At 36.3% G+C, this 20,527-nt stretch overlaps 1 protein-coding gene across 1 annotated transcript in view; it reads right to left on the bottom strand.

Moving 5' to 3' along the window:
• The window catches only part of LOC138696574 (uncharacterized), a 262,429-nt gene extending 242,387 nt beyond the window's left edge, over positions 1-20,042 (bottom strand). The window contains exon 1 of the mRNA XM_069821705.1: positions 19,905-20,042. Coding sequence (XP_069677806.1) covers positions 19,905-19,971 — 67 coding nt within the window. The 5' untranslated portion in view covers positions 19,972-20,042. The remainder of the gene's footprint in view (positions 1-19,904) is intronic.
• Positions 20,043-20,527: the final 485 nt, after the last annotated feature.

Below are 20,527 nucleotides of genomic sequence, written 5' to 3'. Positions count from 1 at the left end.
TATTAGGTTTATTGTTTTCTTATCATTTATCTTAATGTTTTTTTTTCTTTCAAATTGTCATATACATAATTGTTTTTAATCATTGTTCATTGTGAATTGATTAGTAGGCCGACCTATCGAACCTTTATTTAGGGCGGCTTTTGTTGATACAAATTTATTATTACAGTTTTGTGTGTTGTAATGCAAGGTATTTTATTTCATGATACGCCTACTTATTTCGTAAATTGTGTACTATAGTGTAAATAATGTTTTACCAATGTAAGCCTTCGTTCTTTATGATAGCTGAACAGTGAAAATAGCGTATTTTAGTGTACATACATAGTATAAAGGGCTACCAGACATTGACTACTTTCAAACTCCGATTGCCAGAAAGATTGCTTTTCGTTTGTAGAAATGTAATATTAGTTATATAGAGTATTTATTTTTAATATAGGCCTATACATTTTCCTTCATTATGTTAATCATACCTTCGATCCAAATTTTGTCTTATAATATAACACATATAACATATAACTTATAAAATTGTTTAACTCTAAGAATTACATGTAACTAAACACATATACTTTTTGCTCTATTATCATATTATTATTATTATTATTATTATTATTATTATTATTATTATTATTATTATTATTATTACTACTACTACTACTACTACTACTACTACTACTACTACTACTACTACTACTATTATTATTATTATTATTATTATTATTATTATTATTATTATATTGTTTTATGTATTTATGTTATTTATGTTTACTATGTATTTTATACTGGTTGAGTGGAAGAGAAAGCTTCATGGCCTTAACTCTGCCAGTACCAGTAAAAATATATCAAATAAATAAATGAACAAATAATTTAAATCGTAGAAAAGGCCATCGTAGTATCAATCTTTATCACTAGAATGCATTTTCAACAGTCTTCGAGGTCTAGTTAGTCTACAGGAGTTCCTTTATAATACCTGTGTCACGTGCCAAACATGACGTCACACCAAGATAGTCTATAAACAGCTAGCCTTATCTCCGTACGCTCTAGGACAGAATTTTTTTTTATTTTAGTAGGTTATTTTACGACGCTGTATAAATATCTTAGGTTATTTAGCGTCTGAATAAGATGAAGGTGATAATGCCGGTGAAATGAGTCTGGGGTCCAACACTAGTAGTTACCCAGTATTTGCTCATATTGGGTTGAGGGAAAACCCCGGAAAAAACCTCAACCACGTAACTTGCCCTAACCGGGATTCGAACCCGGGCCACTTGGTTTCTCGGCCAGACGCGCTAACCTTACTGCACAAGTGTGTACGGGACAGAATACGTTATCTTCTTGTGACCCAAGAAAATAGCTATGTAAACAAACACGGCAGTACAAAATAACATTTCAACATATTTACCACAAATTAAAAACAATTAACATAAATAAAGTTCAGTTAATAGTCAACAATAAATAAATAAATAAATAAATAAATACGTTAATAAATAAATAAATAAATTGTATCCTGAAATAGGATGCATTTCAAACCCATCTTGTGCGCACAAATGTCAGTTGTCTTACTTAATCGGTCGTTTACAGGGTAGCACGCGTCACAATTTTCATGTTCCTCTGCATCTTCGATAATTTTAAGTTCTTCGCTGCAAGTAAAAGATCACAATCTCGTACCTTTAGTGGTACTCATTTTTCAGAATTGAAAATGTAAGACGCACAAACTCTACTTATCACACTTGAATTTGATTCTGATACATTTATTGCTAATTCAAACTCCATTTAACAATGGTAACTATTTGAATTAGGCCTACCTGTGCGGCAAGATAATGGCTTGCATTACCAGATTAGGAGTTGCGCAGGGAAAAATCAGGCAATGTTACCAACGTCTATTCGAATAAACTGAGCACCCGTATTTTTTACTTTCATATTGGGGGGGGGGGGAATGAGCGGGTATTCGAGAAAATACGGTATTTGCAATCAGTTCTAAATTGTATACTTAATAACCGCATAGAAATATGAAAACAATTTGAATAATTTTGACCACCAAGGCAACAAAACTCAAAAGAAATTCAGGAACATATATAGCCATTGTGTGCAGCAGAACGATAGAACACCATTTCCCTGCATGGAGTCTAGCCGCGTTTATTCAACTTTTAATCAGGAAATTGTACCACTGCGGAGCATATTTATTTATTTATTTATTTATTTATTTATTTATTTATTTATTTATTTATTTATTTTGCTAATAATTGTAACATAAAATATAATATAAAAAGAAAAACTTTAGCTCGCCCCTGAAAGAGTAGAACTCGTGCTCAGGGGCGGATTCCTGAATTGAAATTGAGAAGTATATAATACAATTTGTCTTATGTCTACTACTCAATAAGAATATATAAATTTAAATGTCTAATTTTTCAATTTTTATAAAATACATAATTTTTTAAATTTAATACTAGAACTATTAGAATTGACAAGATTAGGATATTTAAATATAAATTTGTTATATATTCTTGGGCCTAAATTACTACTATGATTAAATACTGTAATTGTTGGTAAGGTAGTAACTTCAATTTAAAAAAAAAAAATTCGATAATAGAGCTGCTCACAGAAAATGAAGTAACGTTACGGAATAAATGAACCAACAGTGGAAAGAGAATAGAAAAGAATACAAAAGTATTAGCTAGAAGTTGTAAGTCACATCTTCATTTATTGACTACGCAATTTTTGTGATGTCACGTATGATATTCTGACTCCATATTCGGAAGTCCGGAAGCCGACCCCGAAACACTGCGGGAATGACGTGATGCGTGATATTTTCCCACCCATCGCAACAAATGCCACGGCCGCTACCTTCCGTCCCCTTTCTGACCGTCATTCGTGATCTCTCCAGTAGGCTATCTATTCCATACAACTCGGCACTGCAAATGGCATGGCCTTCTTCAGTTTCCAACTAAGAACTTTCAAGCACAAAATGTATAATACAAGTACAATGTTATTGTTTACTATTATTAAATTATTAAGGGGTTAGGTACAACTTACAGCAGTAGAATTTTTGGAAATATTCGACATTATTTTCCTCCATTACTGTATCTTGTACAATAATGAAAATTGGTATGTGTAAAACACTGCCCTTCTGCTATGTGAAAATATATTTTTACAATTAAAAAAATTATATATATATATATATATATTTTTTTTTTTTCAAAATTCAAAATGGTAGCAGTTCCATGTGCAGTGATGGAGCGTTTCCCTCATAAGTCATAAACTTTTTAACTTTTTTATGTTCTCTCTATTTTAATTTATTGCTGAAACTCATGTTTACAATATCATGCTCTTTCAACGACATTCCTTAATAAATAATATTTTTTTTTTATTTTGTGTTAGAAGAAAATACTGATATTTGATCATTTTTAAAATGATTTTATTTTTTATCAGACAATCTATCAAAGGAAGTGAAGTGGCTTTGCATCATACTGTAGATATGACATGCATAAATACACTCAAAAATTTCATCACAGAATATTGGATAGTTTTTGAGTTACGAGGGAAACGCTTCATCACTGCACAGTGAACTCCCACCATTTTGAATTTAAAAAAATATTTTTTTTAATTATAAAGATTTTTTTTTCATATAGCAGAAGGACAGTGTTTTACACATACTAATTTCCATTATTGTACAAAATAGAGTAATGGAGGAAAAAATGTTGAATATTTCCTAAATTGTACTGCTGTAAGCTGTACCTAACCCCTTAAATGGAGACAAATGCATGGTCTGTGGCTCAACTGCTAGCGCATTCGTTTTCCTTCCTGGCGTCCTGGGTTCGATCCCCGACCAGATCGTAATGGAATTTGCGGTGGACAAAGCAGACTCGCACAGGGTTTTTCTCGGGGTACTCCTGTTTCCCTCAATCATTTCATTAACACACTCCACATCATCGACACTTTCCCTCTTTCATCATCTTCGTTTCTTTCTCCCCATTTCGGACTTTCGCTCGATGCGGGCAACATTGAACTTGGACCCCGTGGCACGTTGTTATTAGTTGCTGGTGGTAGTGTTATGTACCTCGTGTTACCGGGATTGAGGGACTTTGGTGATGCTTACGTGCAGGTTGTAGGGAAGTTTGGGGGAGGCCTGTAGGAGAATCTATAGAGAGGGCATGCACATCATTTCATCCCAGGTACACAATGGGCCCATTCAATCGGCCTACGTGTGAGGGCCGTCACAGCCAGTGCCCCTCTTTAGTGTAAGGGGGTTAGTATAGTGCTTATAGTATGGTCTATATTAGCCAATTTTTGACACTCGCATATCAAAGAAAAGTTGTGGTACTTCAAGAACATGATTTAGAGATATCCACATCTCATATATACACCCCTCATTTCGAAAAAAGAGTCTTAATCATGATGCCCGTCTGTGTGCAGCAAATTCTTTTAAATTATTGAACGATTTTTTTTGCATATTTAGTAGACCTACCTACTGTATGACCAATTTTATCTAGGAAAGGTGTACATGAACTATAATAACTCGTAAAATATGAGTCTATAGTTCAAATGAGCAACATATGTAGGCCCTACTATTCGACAAAGGCACGAGCCGTTTGTTTTTCATATTTCTGTCGCACAGCAGACAACGATGTATTATACACAGTGCTGTCACGATAATTCTTTTCTTGGCCATACGCCCCACCCCTTGTTTTCTTCCTTGAAATATATTTTACTCTCCTCTCTCTATCTGTCCGACTGTCATTTAATGATTTTTTTAGTATTAAAGAAGAAGTAAAGAAATTGTTTTGCTTTACATTTTAATTGTACAAGTTTGATTTAAAGAATACACCATGTAGCACCACCGTAGATGCATATTTGTCTCGATGGATCTTAGAGTGTGTATGTGTAGCACTTCTTGTTTTTCAACCATTATTTTAATATAATTCTGGATTCCAGTGCTGCAGAGGTGGACAATTTTTGTTTATGAATATCAAACATAATACATTAGGAACAGCAAGAGATGATCTAAGATCTGTACAGATCTCTTCGCATAAAACTTAGGCACTCATATGTCATATAGCTCCATACAGACAAAATTTTCTTTTCCCCATATGATTAATTAAAAAAAAAATTGTAGGTTTCCGTACGATGTATGGCCCCGTATGACCTCCATGACAGCACTGATTATACATATACAACCCATTACTGTTCCAGTGCTTAAATCATTTATTGAATTTGATGTTAAAATAACTTTGTTTGCACAATTACTAAGTTCGGCAGTAGTTAGGAGCAGCTTAAGCAGTTAGATGCCAAAGAAAACTAATTACCTTGATTAAGTGGCAATGTAAAATACACTTTAAGATTTTTGTTGTGCTTTCCAGCAAATATGAACACTATATAGCAATTTACTGAATTATGAGTGGAAAACAATAATACAATAATTTGTGTGTTAGACCGTTTTTGCTCTTAGGCCCGAAATTATTATGGTTGCTTAACATTTCGGTCCGGAAGTAATCTGAAGACTTCGCGTATCTTTGTTTCGGCAGCTTCTCCTTTTAATACCTTATGTGTGGAACACAGATTTTTTTAAGACGGAGAGCTAGATAGTCGTATGACGAAGTTGACAATTGTTGTAAAAGAGAAAGTTTTCATTCTCTACAATGTTCCAATTGCTTACATTCCACTAATTGACGCAGGAACTTCTTGAATAATGGAAGAATATTTACGTAACGGTAAGGTTCACGACTTTCTTTATTCTGTCCCGCCATTGCATCAAAATAAATATTACTCTCCCTCCCTCAAATTTATTTAAAATTTGACCTCCTCACCTCACCATGACCTCGAAAAAAAAGTGTCACTATATTTTTGTTCATTTGTTTCTTTTCTACTGGTGTGATTACATGTTTTAATTATTTTTATGACACTTCATTGTAGGCATACAGTAGATGTAGAGCTACAACAGCACGTTTTTCGAAAGCATATAAAATTGAGACGTTCTCTGGATCAAGAACTTAACTACAAAATCTTGAATTTGAGATGCAGAGTAAAACATTTTAGATCTTGTATAACAGCAGTGCGCAGAATGACATTCAAATGTTTCTAGAGGGCGCTGTGTTTATTGTAGAGAAATATTCAGTGAGGAGGGAGATGTGTTCTTAAGAATTCAATATAATTGTGCTGGAAATGGAAAAAAACTAGATAATGTACGTTAAGTTGTTATTCCTCTATTATTGTAGTCCTAACAGAAATTAAAGTTGGGAATGTAATAAAAAGGTTTCATTCATTAACATTGATAGGAAAAAGAACATTTGCTGACAAGAGAGCGTTCAGCTTCCGATAAGAAAACTGAGTTATCAAAGACCAGGACGAATTGTCCGCTAAACAGTCTATATTTTTCTTGTTTTCAATGCAATGAACACATTTTTTTTAAGTCTCTGTCATAAGTTCTGTATGGTTTTGAAAAATCTGACACCGGTTATTCTGAACTATTCTGAACCACATTTTTGGAGATTTCATTAGCAATTTCTGAGTGTAATTTTAGCTCAGTCACTTGAAAAGTTCCCGCAAACGAAAGAGGACATCGATTCCTCGGATTATAATTGTTGTTGTTATTTAACGACGCTGTATCTTATATACGGTTATCTAGCGTCGATCGAATTGGTGATAGCGAGATGGCATTAGGTGAGATAAGTCCGAGTATTTGCCATAGAATTACCCGACATTCAGTTTATAGTTCGAGAAAACCTCGGAAAACACAACCAGATAATAATCCCAATTGGGATCCGAGCCATTCCTGAAGCTAGTGCAGTCCGCTAAAGGTCTGAAAGATACGATTATTTTATGGACAAAACCTCTGTGTCACGGGTTTACTTTGTGTAAATCTGTTTTCTCCATAATTCTTATTGCATCACAATAAATTGTTCCAATATAGCCTTATCATCAGATGGTATCTAAATTGTTTCTATGGTTAAATAAGGAATTGCAATAAGCACTAATGAAAATGAAATTCTTTAGAATTAAGATTTCTAATGAAACCAAAATATCCGGAAAAAAATTATTTATAACCACTTTGTTATTCGTATATTACTTCCACCTGGATTTCTTTTAATCTGATTCAGTTTTAATATACACCGTGTTCCGCTAAGAGGTATGGAGAAATAAATGCTCACCATTTAAAATCAGATGAAGATATTGTTGTGATTTACATCTGACAAGATGCAGAAACTGTCCAAGTTTATGCACCAATGGTTTAAAAACAGTTTCATGTTCATGCGCATACGCACTAACGCCATTCAGTAGAACATTCCGTCATTGGACCATTCTCCTTCATCGAGGCGACAATAAAAGGGAATGTGTATCTGGACATACGCAGAACTTTTGTTGCTGATCAACTCCCTCAGGATCGGTTTTTCAACAAGGAGAATCCTTGCCTGGCCACCTAGGTCACCTGACTTGAGGTCCATTTACCTCTTTCTGGGGCTTTATGACGAATGTTGTGTACTAACGTGGTACAGTTGACAAAGGAAAAACTGAAACAACGCATTATAAATGCAGCTGCGCTAATCAATCCACAAATGTTATGGAACGCTTGGCAGAAGGTTGAGTACCTTTTAGATGTCTTCTGGGTAGGTCGAGACGCACACATCGAGTTGCACTGACCATTCTCCGAAACTCGGAGAGTTTTTACATCAGGTTGTACAAAAAGTTATGTTATAAAATCATTATTTATACTTTAAATTAGCACTTATTTCTCGATCCCTCTAAGAGGGACACGGTGTATACTTCATTGAAAGAGTGTAAATACAGAAAGTATATGAAGAAAATTAAGCATGATTATTTTCTCACGAATGTTTACTTCCATGTAACCACTCTAATCATCTGCTTCTAGCTGTTTCTCTTACATATTCACAAATGATTTACATAAATAAGTTCCTGTCTGTTTTCATATAAGCCATCCTAAGTTTAACGAACAGTGTGCAACTGTTAGTGTTTCTGAGACTGCGACGAAACGTGAGTATGCAGTAGGGCTACGAACTCTCTTATTATCGGCAGCGAATCACAGTAAGTTCTGACCAGTAACATAGTTCACAGGTATTGGTTGTCGATGAGTTTATGTTTGTGGCAAATGTTTCCGGATTGTAAAGTCTGCTCGTTTTCTGTTTACGGTGTATTCTAGGTCTTGTGAGCTAACAGTTTTTATATTTCTTCATGACAGTTTATTATTTAAAATACAGTACTATAGCACTTACAACAATACAAATTATAACACAAACTGTTGACTATCTACACCGCTTTACAATGAACACGGATCAGATAGGCAATGAATTATTGTAGGCCGGCGAGACAATGAAGAGATATGGCAATATGCAACCGTGTGGAGGGAGAAGAGACAAATGTAGGAGTGAAGTAAGAAGGCCAAGCCTGTAATAAAACCGTCGCTACTATATAATATAATATGTCAAGAAGGCATTGTCGTTATTTTTATTAAGCACGAAAATGCGCTATTGTCAGTTATTTGCTTTGTACTTTTTGTATAGCTTTGGAATTCATGTAGGCCTACTGTAGAAATGGAAATAATTGAAAGAAGAATGTAGGACAAACCTATAAGGGCATGGAATTAAGAGGTCAGGGTTTCAGTTGTAGCCCGAGGATTGGGGAAGCAAGTTGCACATACAAGTATCTATGGCGATTAGAAACAGTAAAAGGCAAGTGGCTACAAAAAAGGAACCTGAATGATGATATGGATTTCATTTTGTGTAGTTCTTATTTGTTTTGATCAATCGTAGAATGTCTTGATCTCGCAGATTTTTGATATGAAATCGATAAAGTAACGGATCCAGGTTCGAATTCCGATAAAGAAATGAAGATTTATCAGACTGCTGTAAGACTGAGTATACTTATATTCCTTATCTTGTACAATGACGTTCAAAGATACCTGACCTCTACTAATCGATAGTGATCGATAATTTATTCTTGTAAGTGTGGCTTCTTCAGTTATTACTTCTATCAATAGATGGCGAAGAAAACAGTTAGTGTCGTCAATAGTACATAAAATATACCCGCATTATAAAATTCAAAATGTCATCTCCTCTCCAATGATAGTAAAAAAATCACACTAGATTTAACGGGAAACCGCTGATACTGTCAATTATGAGAATAATTTGTGCTTAATAAATATCAACACTTTCCCAAATATATTTATACCCGTCTCAATAATAGGATTACCTATTGAGAACTAACGGAACTATTTCAAAGTTTGTCAATTTGTTATATCTTTGGTTCTGACTTGTCCCGTGGTTAGAAAGTTCGCTTACACGATCAGAAAATTGGAGGTCAGATATCTTTGAATGCCAGTATATATGTAACGGAGGTAGCAACTCTCAACAGCAACTCAACTGCAACTACAATTAAATGCTATTAACACAGAAATGCTAACAAGATGCATACATTCCCACTCTTTCACTCTCAACTCAACTGCTGTTTCAGTTGATCAACTGAGTTGATAGCAACTGGGTGTGTTTGTATTTTGTTGACTAGTTGACAGTTGATGTTTATATGTACAAAATGACGTGCTTACAACTAAAGATAATACTGAATTTGCAGTCACTGAACTCAAAATTGCTTTGGTACAAACAAACATGAATCTTCAAGGCAATTAAACTGCAACTACAACTCAATTTGATTCAGTTGAGGTTGAGAGTTACTTCAATGGGAAATCTCCCTAGTGGTTATTTTACTAAAATGGTGGTATTGCTCTTTACTAACTATATAATTGCGGAACCCCACTGCTTGTATAAATGTTTGTAAAGTAAATCCGTGGCACTACAGCCCATGAAGGGCCAAGATCGACCAACCGGCTGCTGGCCTCACATCCACATGCCGAAGCAGAGTTGGACGATCATCCAACCAGAATGGATGTATCATGTGGTTAGCACGATTATCCCCCCAGCCGTTATAGCTGGTTTGCGAAACCGGATTTTCGCTACCTATCGTAGCTCCCCAAGTGCATCACGATGCTGGGTGGGCACCGGCCCCATACACTGGCCGAAATGTCATGAGAAAATTTGTTCCCCCATGAAGACTCGAACCAATGCGCATTCCGTAACGCGAGTCCCAGGCAGAATGCCTTAGACCACGACGCCACAGCTCGGGACTGTACATGTTTGTATCAGTCCGAAATCCTTTACGAGGGATCGCCATAAGGCCCAATCTTTAAATGATAATAGAGGAAGTGTTACAAAAATGAAATAGTGTGATATACTACCTGAGACGAGTTGTATTCTAGCAGAAGCCTTCCTCGCGCTGAAACTCTCTTCCGTGTGAATGTGTTAGTTTGCAGTTAGAAGCTGAACTGTTGAAATGTTTATCATCATTGCGTTTTTGAGGCAAATGGAAATTTTGGCGGTACGTTATTTTATTGAATATACACTGTAATTTGATTCTAGTTTATGAAATTGATTCAGCTATTAATAGCCTATTTCTTTCGGTTTAGAGATTTTCACTTCAAACCTTTCGTCATCGAAATATTTGTTGCATTTCATCGTTGGATCTTGGCCACTTGAGGGCAATCAGTAAAAGTTTTGCCACAGTGCACGTTTCATCATAGATATCCGGATTATTAACTTCAACAAAATAATTTATTAATACCTTAAAATTCTAATACAAGCACAGAAAGTAAAAACTATGAGTGGCGATGTGCCCGATGGCTATTAAACTTCCTTTGGGAGCGTTATCTTTTTATACATGTTGACGAAATAATATCGTCTACAAATTTTTCGGTGACAAGAGCTTATAATGTGACCTACAATACCGTGACGAAAATGTAATGTGTAACGAATCGGACGCATGAAGTTTAATTCGTGACGAATAATCCGGATCTAATTTATTTAAGGACACTGTATCCCTCACTTTCTTGTTTGATGTTGCTGAGGAAGAAAGACATTTCTCGCTGATCAGTAAAATAAAATATTTTGTGATCTGTTCGTTGAGTATTAAAATATATGCTTTGAGTATTAAAACTTTTGTCAATAAGAAGATGATTCTAAATATCATTCTTGTAATCTAACTTAAGGAAACGAGTTCGACAGCGCTGTTTTTCATGTAGGTCTTGAAGTGTACAATTGTAAGTGATACTGAAGGACGCGATACAAATCACTTGACTAAAGTAAAGATAATAAACGACTGAAATAATTCCTAATTTGCAAAAATGATGTTACGGAAGTTGTTCTTAGGGTATTAGGTTGCATTCTACACTATCTACCAAAAAGTAATTAGGCACTGTTTTTGCCCCTTTAGAACCTCGTGGTACCACCTCTTGTTGCTATAACAGCAGCTACCCTGTCAGACATGCTCTCCACTAGTTTGTGTATGATATCCACTGGAATGCGTCGCCATTCCTCTAGCACTCAGTTGGACAATGGAAGTTGGCCGCATCTGCCGAGACCTCAGTCGCCGGTCCAATTCGTTCCAAAGGTGCTCAATGGGATTGAGATCAGGACTCTGTGCAGGCCAGTCCAACCAGTGAACTTTATTGTCTGCATACCACTGCATAGTACCCGCCGAAAGTTTCGGCCCGAAACATGGGGCCAACTTCCATTGTCCAACTGAGTGCCATGTTGCAAGAGGAATGGCGACACATTCCAGTGGATATCCTACACAAACTAGTGGAGAGCATGCCTGACAGGGTGGCTGCAGTTATAGCAACAAGGGGTGGTACCACGAGGTTCTAAAAGGGCAAAAGCAGTGCCTAATTACTTTTTGGTAGATAATGTATTTTGCCGTCATACTACTACTTCTTCGTGAATGAACACCTTCATTTAAAATACATTATAATTTTAATTCATTTATCTTTATCAGTAGAGAAGGTATTTTGATGCCGCAGAATTCGACTCCGAGATTTTTACGGAAACAGTAGTTTTCTACATTTCTGATGTCGAAAAATTGTTTTTGAGTATACTGTATTTCTGTATTCGTTCGTCTGTGTACAGCGATTTCTCCAAAATATTGGATGCATTTTCTTCATATACAGCGTTGAGATAAATTAATCTGATAATGATCCACACTATATATATTTTAATCTGAAATGAATATCACACAATGGCAATTAAATCCAAAGCAATCCTAAAGATTCTTTCTCCTTTTATTCTGTTTTAGATCAGACGAAAAAATAAGTGAAATTATAGTACCCAGTATGTCGACGGACTCTATGTTTCACAGAAATTGATTATTACATGCAGAATTATTTCCATTTTCCCCTTGGGAATATTCTAAATCGCAAAAACTCCCAGCGTAAGAGACCAGATATTAATTATTCTTATCATTGTTGATGTATTTGCATCTCTTTTTCATAACACACTTTTACGCTTGAGTGAACCAAAGTCGATCCACCGTTTAGGAGTAACGGTTAGCATGTCTGACCGTCAAACGAATCGGCCCAGGTTCAAATCCTGGTTGAGACAAGTTACCTAGTTGAAGATTTTGCTGGGTTTTCCGTCAACCATTAAGAGCAAATGCTGGGAAAATTTCAGCGCTGAATCCTGGACTCATTTCACTGGCGTATAACCTTCATTTCACACAGACGCATCGCAGTTGATAAAGCGTAACATATACCAATTAAAAATGAAGTAAAGTAAAATCTAATTTAGTTTAATATCCATATTAGAGTCTACATTAAATTCCGATTTTCGTAAATAAAGAAACACATTAAGCCTACTAAGTATTTCAATATTATAGGCTATAGACCTATATATAATGCACACAGGATGGGGCGTTTTCGGCGAACTATTAACCTATACAATACATTTTCATATTGTGGTATGTCAAATATACAATACATGTTTTAACATCTATGGTGATATCGGGTAAGATGATCTGCAGGATCTTTGGGTAAGATTGTCTGTTGTTGAGTTTCTGTTTGTCATGTCTTATAGATACTTGTATTCACGGTACTGATTTAGATTTTGTTTTAATGTTTATGATATTGGTAATTAAGGAGGCGATGAATAATTATGGCATGTGACTGAGGAAAACCATGAACAACCCCAGTTACATTGAGCGGCCACGAGGTTTGAGGCAAGGACCTTTCGAATGGGAGTCTCAAACGTTACCTACCATCTGAGCCACCTATTTCGCTCTATATCAGGCCTGGGCGTTAATAACCCCTTAATTTCCCACTCCACCTTCCTCGGTAGAGACAGTTGTGTTTCGGACCGATACGAGTAGCCAGGAAGGCAAGCATTGCTGAGTGACTCTAGTTGGTCGGCTAAAATCCACCACTGATTACTATGTGTTTGTTTCTGAAGCGAAGTAAGCGAAAAGGACATGGGCGGGGTTATCTTCTTTCCTTTTTTCCTTCCCCTTTATGACCAGAGGTGTCTACATAATCTTCTCTAAATCTGTTTACTAAAATTTAAAAACACTGATTACACAGTTAGTTATGATAATACCTTTTCTTAAATTGTGACACAAAGGTCACTGGTGTAGCTTAAGGGCTTAGGTGATTGGCGCTTTTGCCTGCTTATCCTACGCTCGGACGTTGGTTCGATTCCCGCTTGAGGTGATTGCTTGGTTGGACTTTGAGAGTGAACCTTTTTTCTACATACCACTCAAGAAAAATTGTAACAGAAGTTACATCTTCCCTTATGGGAATTGCATCGATGTCACCCAAATCCATTCGTTAGATTACACCCTAGATCATATATATCCAGATTGCTCAGCCTTATAGGCTCTGACGGTAACAACTTTTGTCAGGTTTACTATGCTGCCATCTAGTTGTTACATAAGGAGTCACGTCATAACCCCCATTTGAATTGCATTAGCGACTGTACTGCCATCGCGTGTTCGTTTACGGCGGACGGGTGGCGATCCTGGAGGTTCTCTTCAAAGTGCCACTGATTTTAACATAGGGATGAGCAATCTGTTATATATGTTATCTGGAATTACACTTACAATTACGAAAAGCATAATATGCGTTCAACCCAGTTATAGGGGTTGTAGAGATTCGATGAATCCTTTGTCACTTTTTTCCGAGGTTTTCTCCAACTGCAAGGCATATGTCAAGTAATCACATGACGAATTCTCGGCCTCATCTCGCTATCGATGCTGAAAATTGTGAAACAGAAGAAGACGGCGAAACCGGGGAGGCGCTACGGTTGACAAGTGAAGGGAAGAAAGTGAGTGAGTCGTCTTCTATTTCTGCGAAGAAGCATCTCTGTCGCCTTCGTACCACAGATTCATCAATCTCACTTATGTTATGTTAGCAATGCGCAACGGTTGACACGTTTAGTCGTAACATGGTGACAAATGCCTCTCGCTACGCAATGCAACTTGGGAACTAGAAACAAACTCCAGTGCGTGATGCCGCCGAAATGAATGCTAATGAAAGGTTACACAATATGACTTTTGTTGCGGAAAACATTGCAATGCTGGCTTTGCTGCAAGTTTCACGAGACGGAGTGAGCAAACGTCGCCATGTGGGCTAGATTTGGCTCTTCTAACTCCAACGTGTGCATTTAGAATGACTCTTTCACTTATGTACAGTAGTGGCAAAAAAAGGATCAACCCTTGTAGCTGATTTCAGAGCCTTGTTCACTCCAGAGCACGATAGACTGGTAACTAAGACTTTCGTGGTTCGAACCCTGCCTGGGAAGGAAACTTGTTTTTGTTCCTTATTCAAATTTATTCCCAATACTTTTCGATTGCAGCGATATTTTACTACTTAATTAACTTATTATTTCCAGAACATGAATTTTACCAGTAATCGAAAAGTATTGAGAACAAATTTGAATAAGGAACGACAAAAAGTTTTCTTCTCAGGCAGGATTCGAACCACGAAAGTCTTAGTTACCAGTCTATCGTGCTCTGGAGTCAAAAAGGCTCTGAAATCAGCTACAAGGGTCGGTTCGGTTTTTTTGCCACTACTGTACTTATTCATGAATGAATTAAGTGTAAGATTCCGTTGAATTTGAACCATCTATCACTGTAATGTTATCGTTTTAAATAATCGATTTTGTTTATTACTGGCAATTTCATTCTTCCGCCTAGACAATTTAGAAAGCCATTGCTAGTTATGCGTAAAATGAATATGTTCATACCGTTGTTTCTATCAGCTATATTTGAGGTAATGAACACTAGATCAGTGTTTCCAATCTTTGGAGGGTTACGGATCACTTGAAGCTGATATTTCATTTTTTCAGATCCCCAGAATGTTTTGTATAATTTTGGTAATCATGTTATATTCATTAAACATTTGCATAATGTAAATTAAACACCCTTAATAAATTGACAGTGTTATTACATTTCAGTTTTAACTTTTAAATATAACCTGATTCCTTTGTTACAAAGCTATTTTACGTTATAACATATCTTTGTTGCGAAAAAAAGAAACCAGTCTTTTATATTTACCATAAGATTATCAGTGAGGTGGTTGACGTTGTTTTGCTAAGTTTATATCAATAAATAGTACATATTCTAAGCCGCAAGTCTACCTCAACATTAAGTTTATTTATATGTTGCTCTTCAACAAGACCAGAGCAGAAAATGTATTCTCACAAGTATGCTGTAAGCAGTATGTTCTTGGTTGAAGATAGAGAAATAATCGTATACAAATCTGGCTTTAACGGATAGCTCCCTGTGAAGTTGACTTGAGTAATTTCAAGGAAAAAATTGTTCCGGGGCCGAGTATCTAACCCAGGACCTTTGCCTGAGCGCGTCAACGCTCTACCGACTGAGCTACCCAGGAACTATACCAGATACCAAGTCACTTTTTCCTTTATATCCACAAGTGGGCTGACAATACGTCAAAGACCCAACACTGAGTGCACACAAACTGTGTGACTTGAAATAATTCAATTCATTGTATAGTAAGTACAATCATCTAGCTCATGCAGTTCGCACAGACAGCAAGAAATCTCTATTCCTGAACATTTTGGCGTCTAGGCCAGGATGAAATGTTGCCTGAACCAAAAGTCCTTTTCCTGGATTGTCCAGGCGACATCTGGACAGTTGACAACCCTAGCACTGAGCCTTCTGTCAAATTGAATACCGAGTCCTTTCCGGGTGTAAATTGCGATTGGGGCGTGGTGTCCACCACACTACCTCATTCCAAATCTTCTACCGAGGTCAGTCATGGAGCTCTACCTTCATGCCTCTATGGACCTTTATGACGTCTAAAGGGGATACAATGATAAGAAAAGAGAATGGATTTTTAATAATCGGCACTTATTTAACGTTCCCTTTCAACCACGTTTTATATTCGAGGGCAGTGGTCAAATGATAGGAGAAACTATGATGCTTGGAGACAACCATCGTTCACAGTCGCTTTGTCCACTCCAAAATTCATAGCGTTTTCCTAGTTTGGAAAAATAAAGTGTTGCTGTAGAAACCGATTTTGAGATGCTCACGTGTTTGACACCTCTGATTCCCAAATAGTAGTTTGATCTTTTCGCTAATTTCCAGCGATTTCTCCGAAAATATTAGTCTATCATATTTATTATCTACGAGTCTATTTATCCGAAGCGACGCATTTGAAATATAATCATTTTAGTAAAAAAAATAATAGGTCTTTATTTAAAATTAGAAATATGCAATGGCGATTAGCTTAAGGAAACGTCAGATTATTTCGTTGTGATTTTCTGTTTTACGTAGAATGGGCTAACAAATGATTGATTCGTTCAAGCAAAAGATTTATTCCTTTGAAAATCAATTATTTTATATAAAATTATTTCTACATTTCGTTGCGACTTCAGTCTAAGTTTTCGGCCCTTCCTGCCAGATGACTGTACAGGTAACAAAGAGACTATTCCTTAAAGGAATATCGGTCCTTAGGTGTAAGCCTTCCCTGCTCCGGCGAAAATTCGCCCACGTGTAACAAGATCCCGAAAAGTTCAATTGAGAAGGAATATGCTTAGAATCTCATTGTAAACAAATAATGTATTTTGACATTTATACCACCTTTAATTATGATTCTTGTAAATTGAAAAATAATATTAAAAAGTGATTATAATATAGGAATAGTTATCTCACGTATGAAAAATAAATTAAAATAATGACGTACTGTACATCTTTTAGCTGTCCAATTTATAAATAAACTCAAATATCTTATTTTAGGAATTATAAAGAATATATTTCTTGAGCTTCTATGAAACAGACGTTAATAAGTATTCCTATTTGAGCATATGTAAATTATGTAGATTGTGTCTTTTACATATACTAGCAATAGTTCAAAAAAATTAACTATAAACGATTAGGGGGGAAGGTACACCTTTATGGTTAAAAAAAATATTTTTCAGTTACCGGTACTTTCTTTCTTTGTTAGAATACATTTTTGTCTTCCTTGTGCTGAAAGAATTTCATAGGTAGTCCTACCTCTTAGTCTCCTATATTATGCTCTTTAACATCGGCGCATTTCACTTCACGTGTCTTTAAATTTAACTTATCCTTTGTCGCTCTTTTCCGAAACTTTTATTCTTACATTTGTTTTCCCCGGTATCTAATTTTTAAATGTCTTAATGAAATATCGCATGCTTGTGTGTTTTCGACATCTTAACAACATAAACTAGAATCTTTACTGTATAATTTATTATTTATGTATTTTAAAAATAATAAAGGTCAAGAAAATGTTAAAATTACTTGTTCGTTAGTCACTTGATACAATTGGACCAATCACATGCAACCGAATTTTAGATATTAACCAATTATCACCCTTTACGTCGATAGCCTAACTGTGGAACATATTACATTATCGCTCAGCAATTAATTCATGTTCTCTATCGATCAATCGATCAGATGTAACAGATATATGTGCATTGGAAACAAGCGCCAGATTCAAACAAAGATATGGCCGAGCAACAAACAAAGTAATAAATAAATTCGACAGGTTAAGCCTCTTATTACAATATGTGACGCTACTTTGCTAACTATTTGCTAAGTATGTTGTCAGCCATAATAAGATCATTGCTGCAGCGACCAATGATGTGAGGTTAAAATTCCATTTATTAAGTAATTGAAATATATTATTTTATGGGTTTTGTTCGTGCTATTAGCTCGTTTTGTTCATGCAGTAGTTCTAATTAATGCAACTAGTAATTTTAAACTTCTTAGATAAATCGTCGGCCTGAGTGGTGCAGTCGGTAGAGTGCTGGTCTTCCGTGCCGAGGTTGCAGGTTCGAGCTCGTGCCAGATCAATGGCATTTAAATGTGCTTAAATGAGACAGACTCATGTCAATAGACTTAGTGACATGTAAAAGAACTCCTGCGGGGCAAAATTCCGGGACACTGGCGACGCTGATATAACCTGGGCAGTTGCGAGCGTCGTTAAATAAAACATAATATTTAATCTTTAATCTAGATAAATCACTCGTGGCATTACTTAGGACATTGCATGGTACCAACATTGAAAAAAAAAGGGATATGTGAAATATTTCGATTTATTTTGTTCATGTGATGTTACAAAGAAATTAAAGTTAGAATTAATTTTATACTAACAGATTTGTGAAAAATATGAGGAAGTGGTCCGCACCTGTGGAGTAATGGTTAGCGCGTCTGGCCGCGAAACCAGGTGGCCCGAGTTCGATTCCCGGTTGGTGCAAGTTACCTGGTTGAGGTCTTTCCGGGATTTTCCCTCAAACCAATATGAACAAATGCTGGGTAACTTCCGGTGCAGCCACCGGTGTGGCTCAGTCGGTTAAGGCGCTTGCCTGATCTGAAGTTGCGCTCGGGCGCGGGTTCGATCCCCGCTTGGGCTGATTACCTGGTTCGGATTTTTCCGAGGTTTTCCCCAACCGTAAGGTGAATGCCAGGTAATCTATGGCGAATCCTAGGCCTCATCTCGCCAATATCATGTCGCTATCACCAATCTCATCAACGCTAAATAACTTCGTAGTTGATACAGCGTCGTTAAATAACCAACTAAAAAAAAACTTCCCGTGCTGGATCTCGGACTTATTTCACCGGCATTTCCCTTTCATCTCATTCAGACACTAAATAACGTAAGATGTTGATAAAGCATCGTAAAATAACCTACTAAAAATAAAAAATAATAATAATAAAAAGATCAAGGAAGTATACGATCACTGCACAATTTTCATTCAAAATTTTAGAAATCTATTAATGTTGATTACGAACAGTTATTTATAAATATTAAAAATGCAGAATAAAGCATGTAGGCCCTACACCAAATATTACTTCGCCAGGAGTGCAAAGTACTGAAATATATGAAATATTGAATTATGCTTATTACAATCATTGTGGATAAATTTCAGAACACGTATTCCTTCCTTTCTCTCTTAACTCAAAATTCCAACCTTGTGCACACAAAATAAATTATTGGCACTGTAAAGTACCTTTTCCTAAGCATGATGATGCGCATTCGACAAACGCAGACAAATCTGCTCTTTTTAGTGTTTTAAGATATAATTGCCAGTGTGAAATCCGAATACTGAAATTTTCCCATCATTGTACTGTACGTCACATCTTAATAGTATTTGCAACATAACGAAGAAACTGAATTGTTGCTAAACAAGTAAAAGTGTTTGATAAAAAAAATGTGACGCTCATTTTGATATAAATCTAGCAAAAATGAGAAAATGTTGAGTGACATAATCCCCAACATTATCTTTATTTACAATTTATAATTTTCTTCCTCCAGGATAGCCTGGTCCTTCTAGACGGGAAGCCGATCGGTTAGGTATTTGATTAACGACTCGCTGTATTTCTCACTGAGCTGTTAAATTTGTTTGTGCAAATTAATTTATTCCTCGACAACGATTTTTATGGCGAGTCCACGAAATTCCTAATCGTAACGGGAACACGTGAGCTGCAAAGCCCGTCACTATTTCGAACCGTTGTCACACATCCCAGCACAACGCATTCACATCTCTGCATAACGGACACATGCACACAGCACTTCACCTTCCCGATCCCCATGCGTAGAGCCTTACCGTTGAGTATCACCAGATGGGCAACGACCAGTAGCGACGCGAGCGCCGCCGTCCTCGTGCTGAGCATGTTGCGAACCAAATAGTCTACTGCACTCTCTTGTCACACAATACACCGACCCTGCCCCGATCTGAACTGAAGCCGAGCGCCTAGCTTTCTCGACGTTTTATATGTCTTCCACCTTCCTGCCTCTTCTCGCGGTCCTCAATCCGTGGGCCACGAACCGACTTTGCAATAATCGCGGTGCAGAAACCTGGACTCGATTCCCGAACTCAGAATTCTGACACAAGTGGTCTTCCTCAGCGTCTTCGAAAAAAAAATCAATTTTTTTTTTAAAATAGGCTGAATGCAGAATTGTGCTATAATACATTTATTTACTCCCACAGTGCCTATATTGTATACACGGATTTTTGGTTTTCAGGAATGTCGTTCATTTCATCATAGTTTTCTGCAGATCTTTCACTGCAAATCCAGTATTATCCAGTCTTTCCTATTTTTCTGCCTTCCTCTGATTAGGCCCAGCATAGATTATTATTATTATTATTATTATTATTATTATTATTATTATTATTATTATTATTATTATTATTATTATTTTAAACAGCCATTACTTTATTTTTCCATT

This window comes from Periplaneta americana, chromosome 3 (genome assembly GCF_040183065.1).
Source record: "Periplaneta americana isolate PAMFEO1 chromosome 3, P.americana_PAMFEO1_priV1, whole genome shotgun sequence".
Classification (NCBI taxonomy): Eukaryota; Metazoa; Arthropoda; class Insecta; order Blattodea; family Blattidae; genus Periplaneta; species Periplaneta americana.
This window is presented reverse-complemented; position numbering and strand designations above follow the sequence as displayed.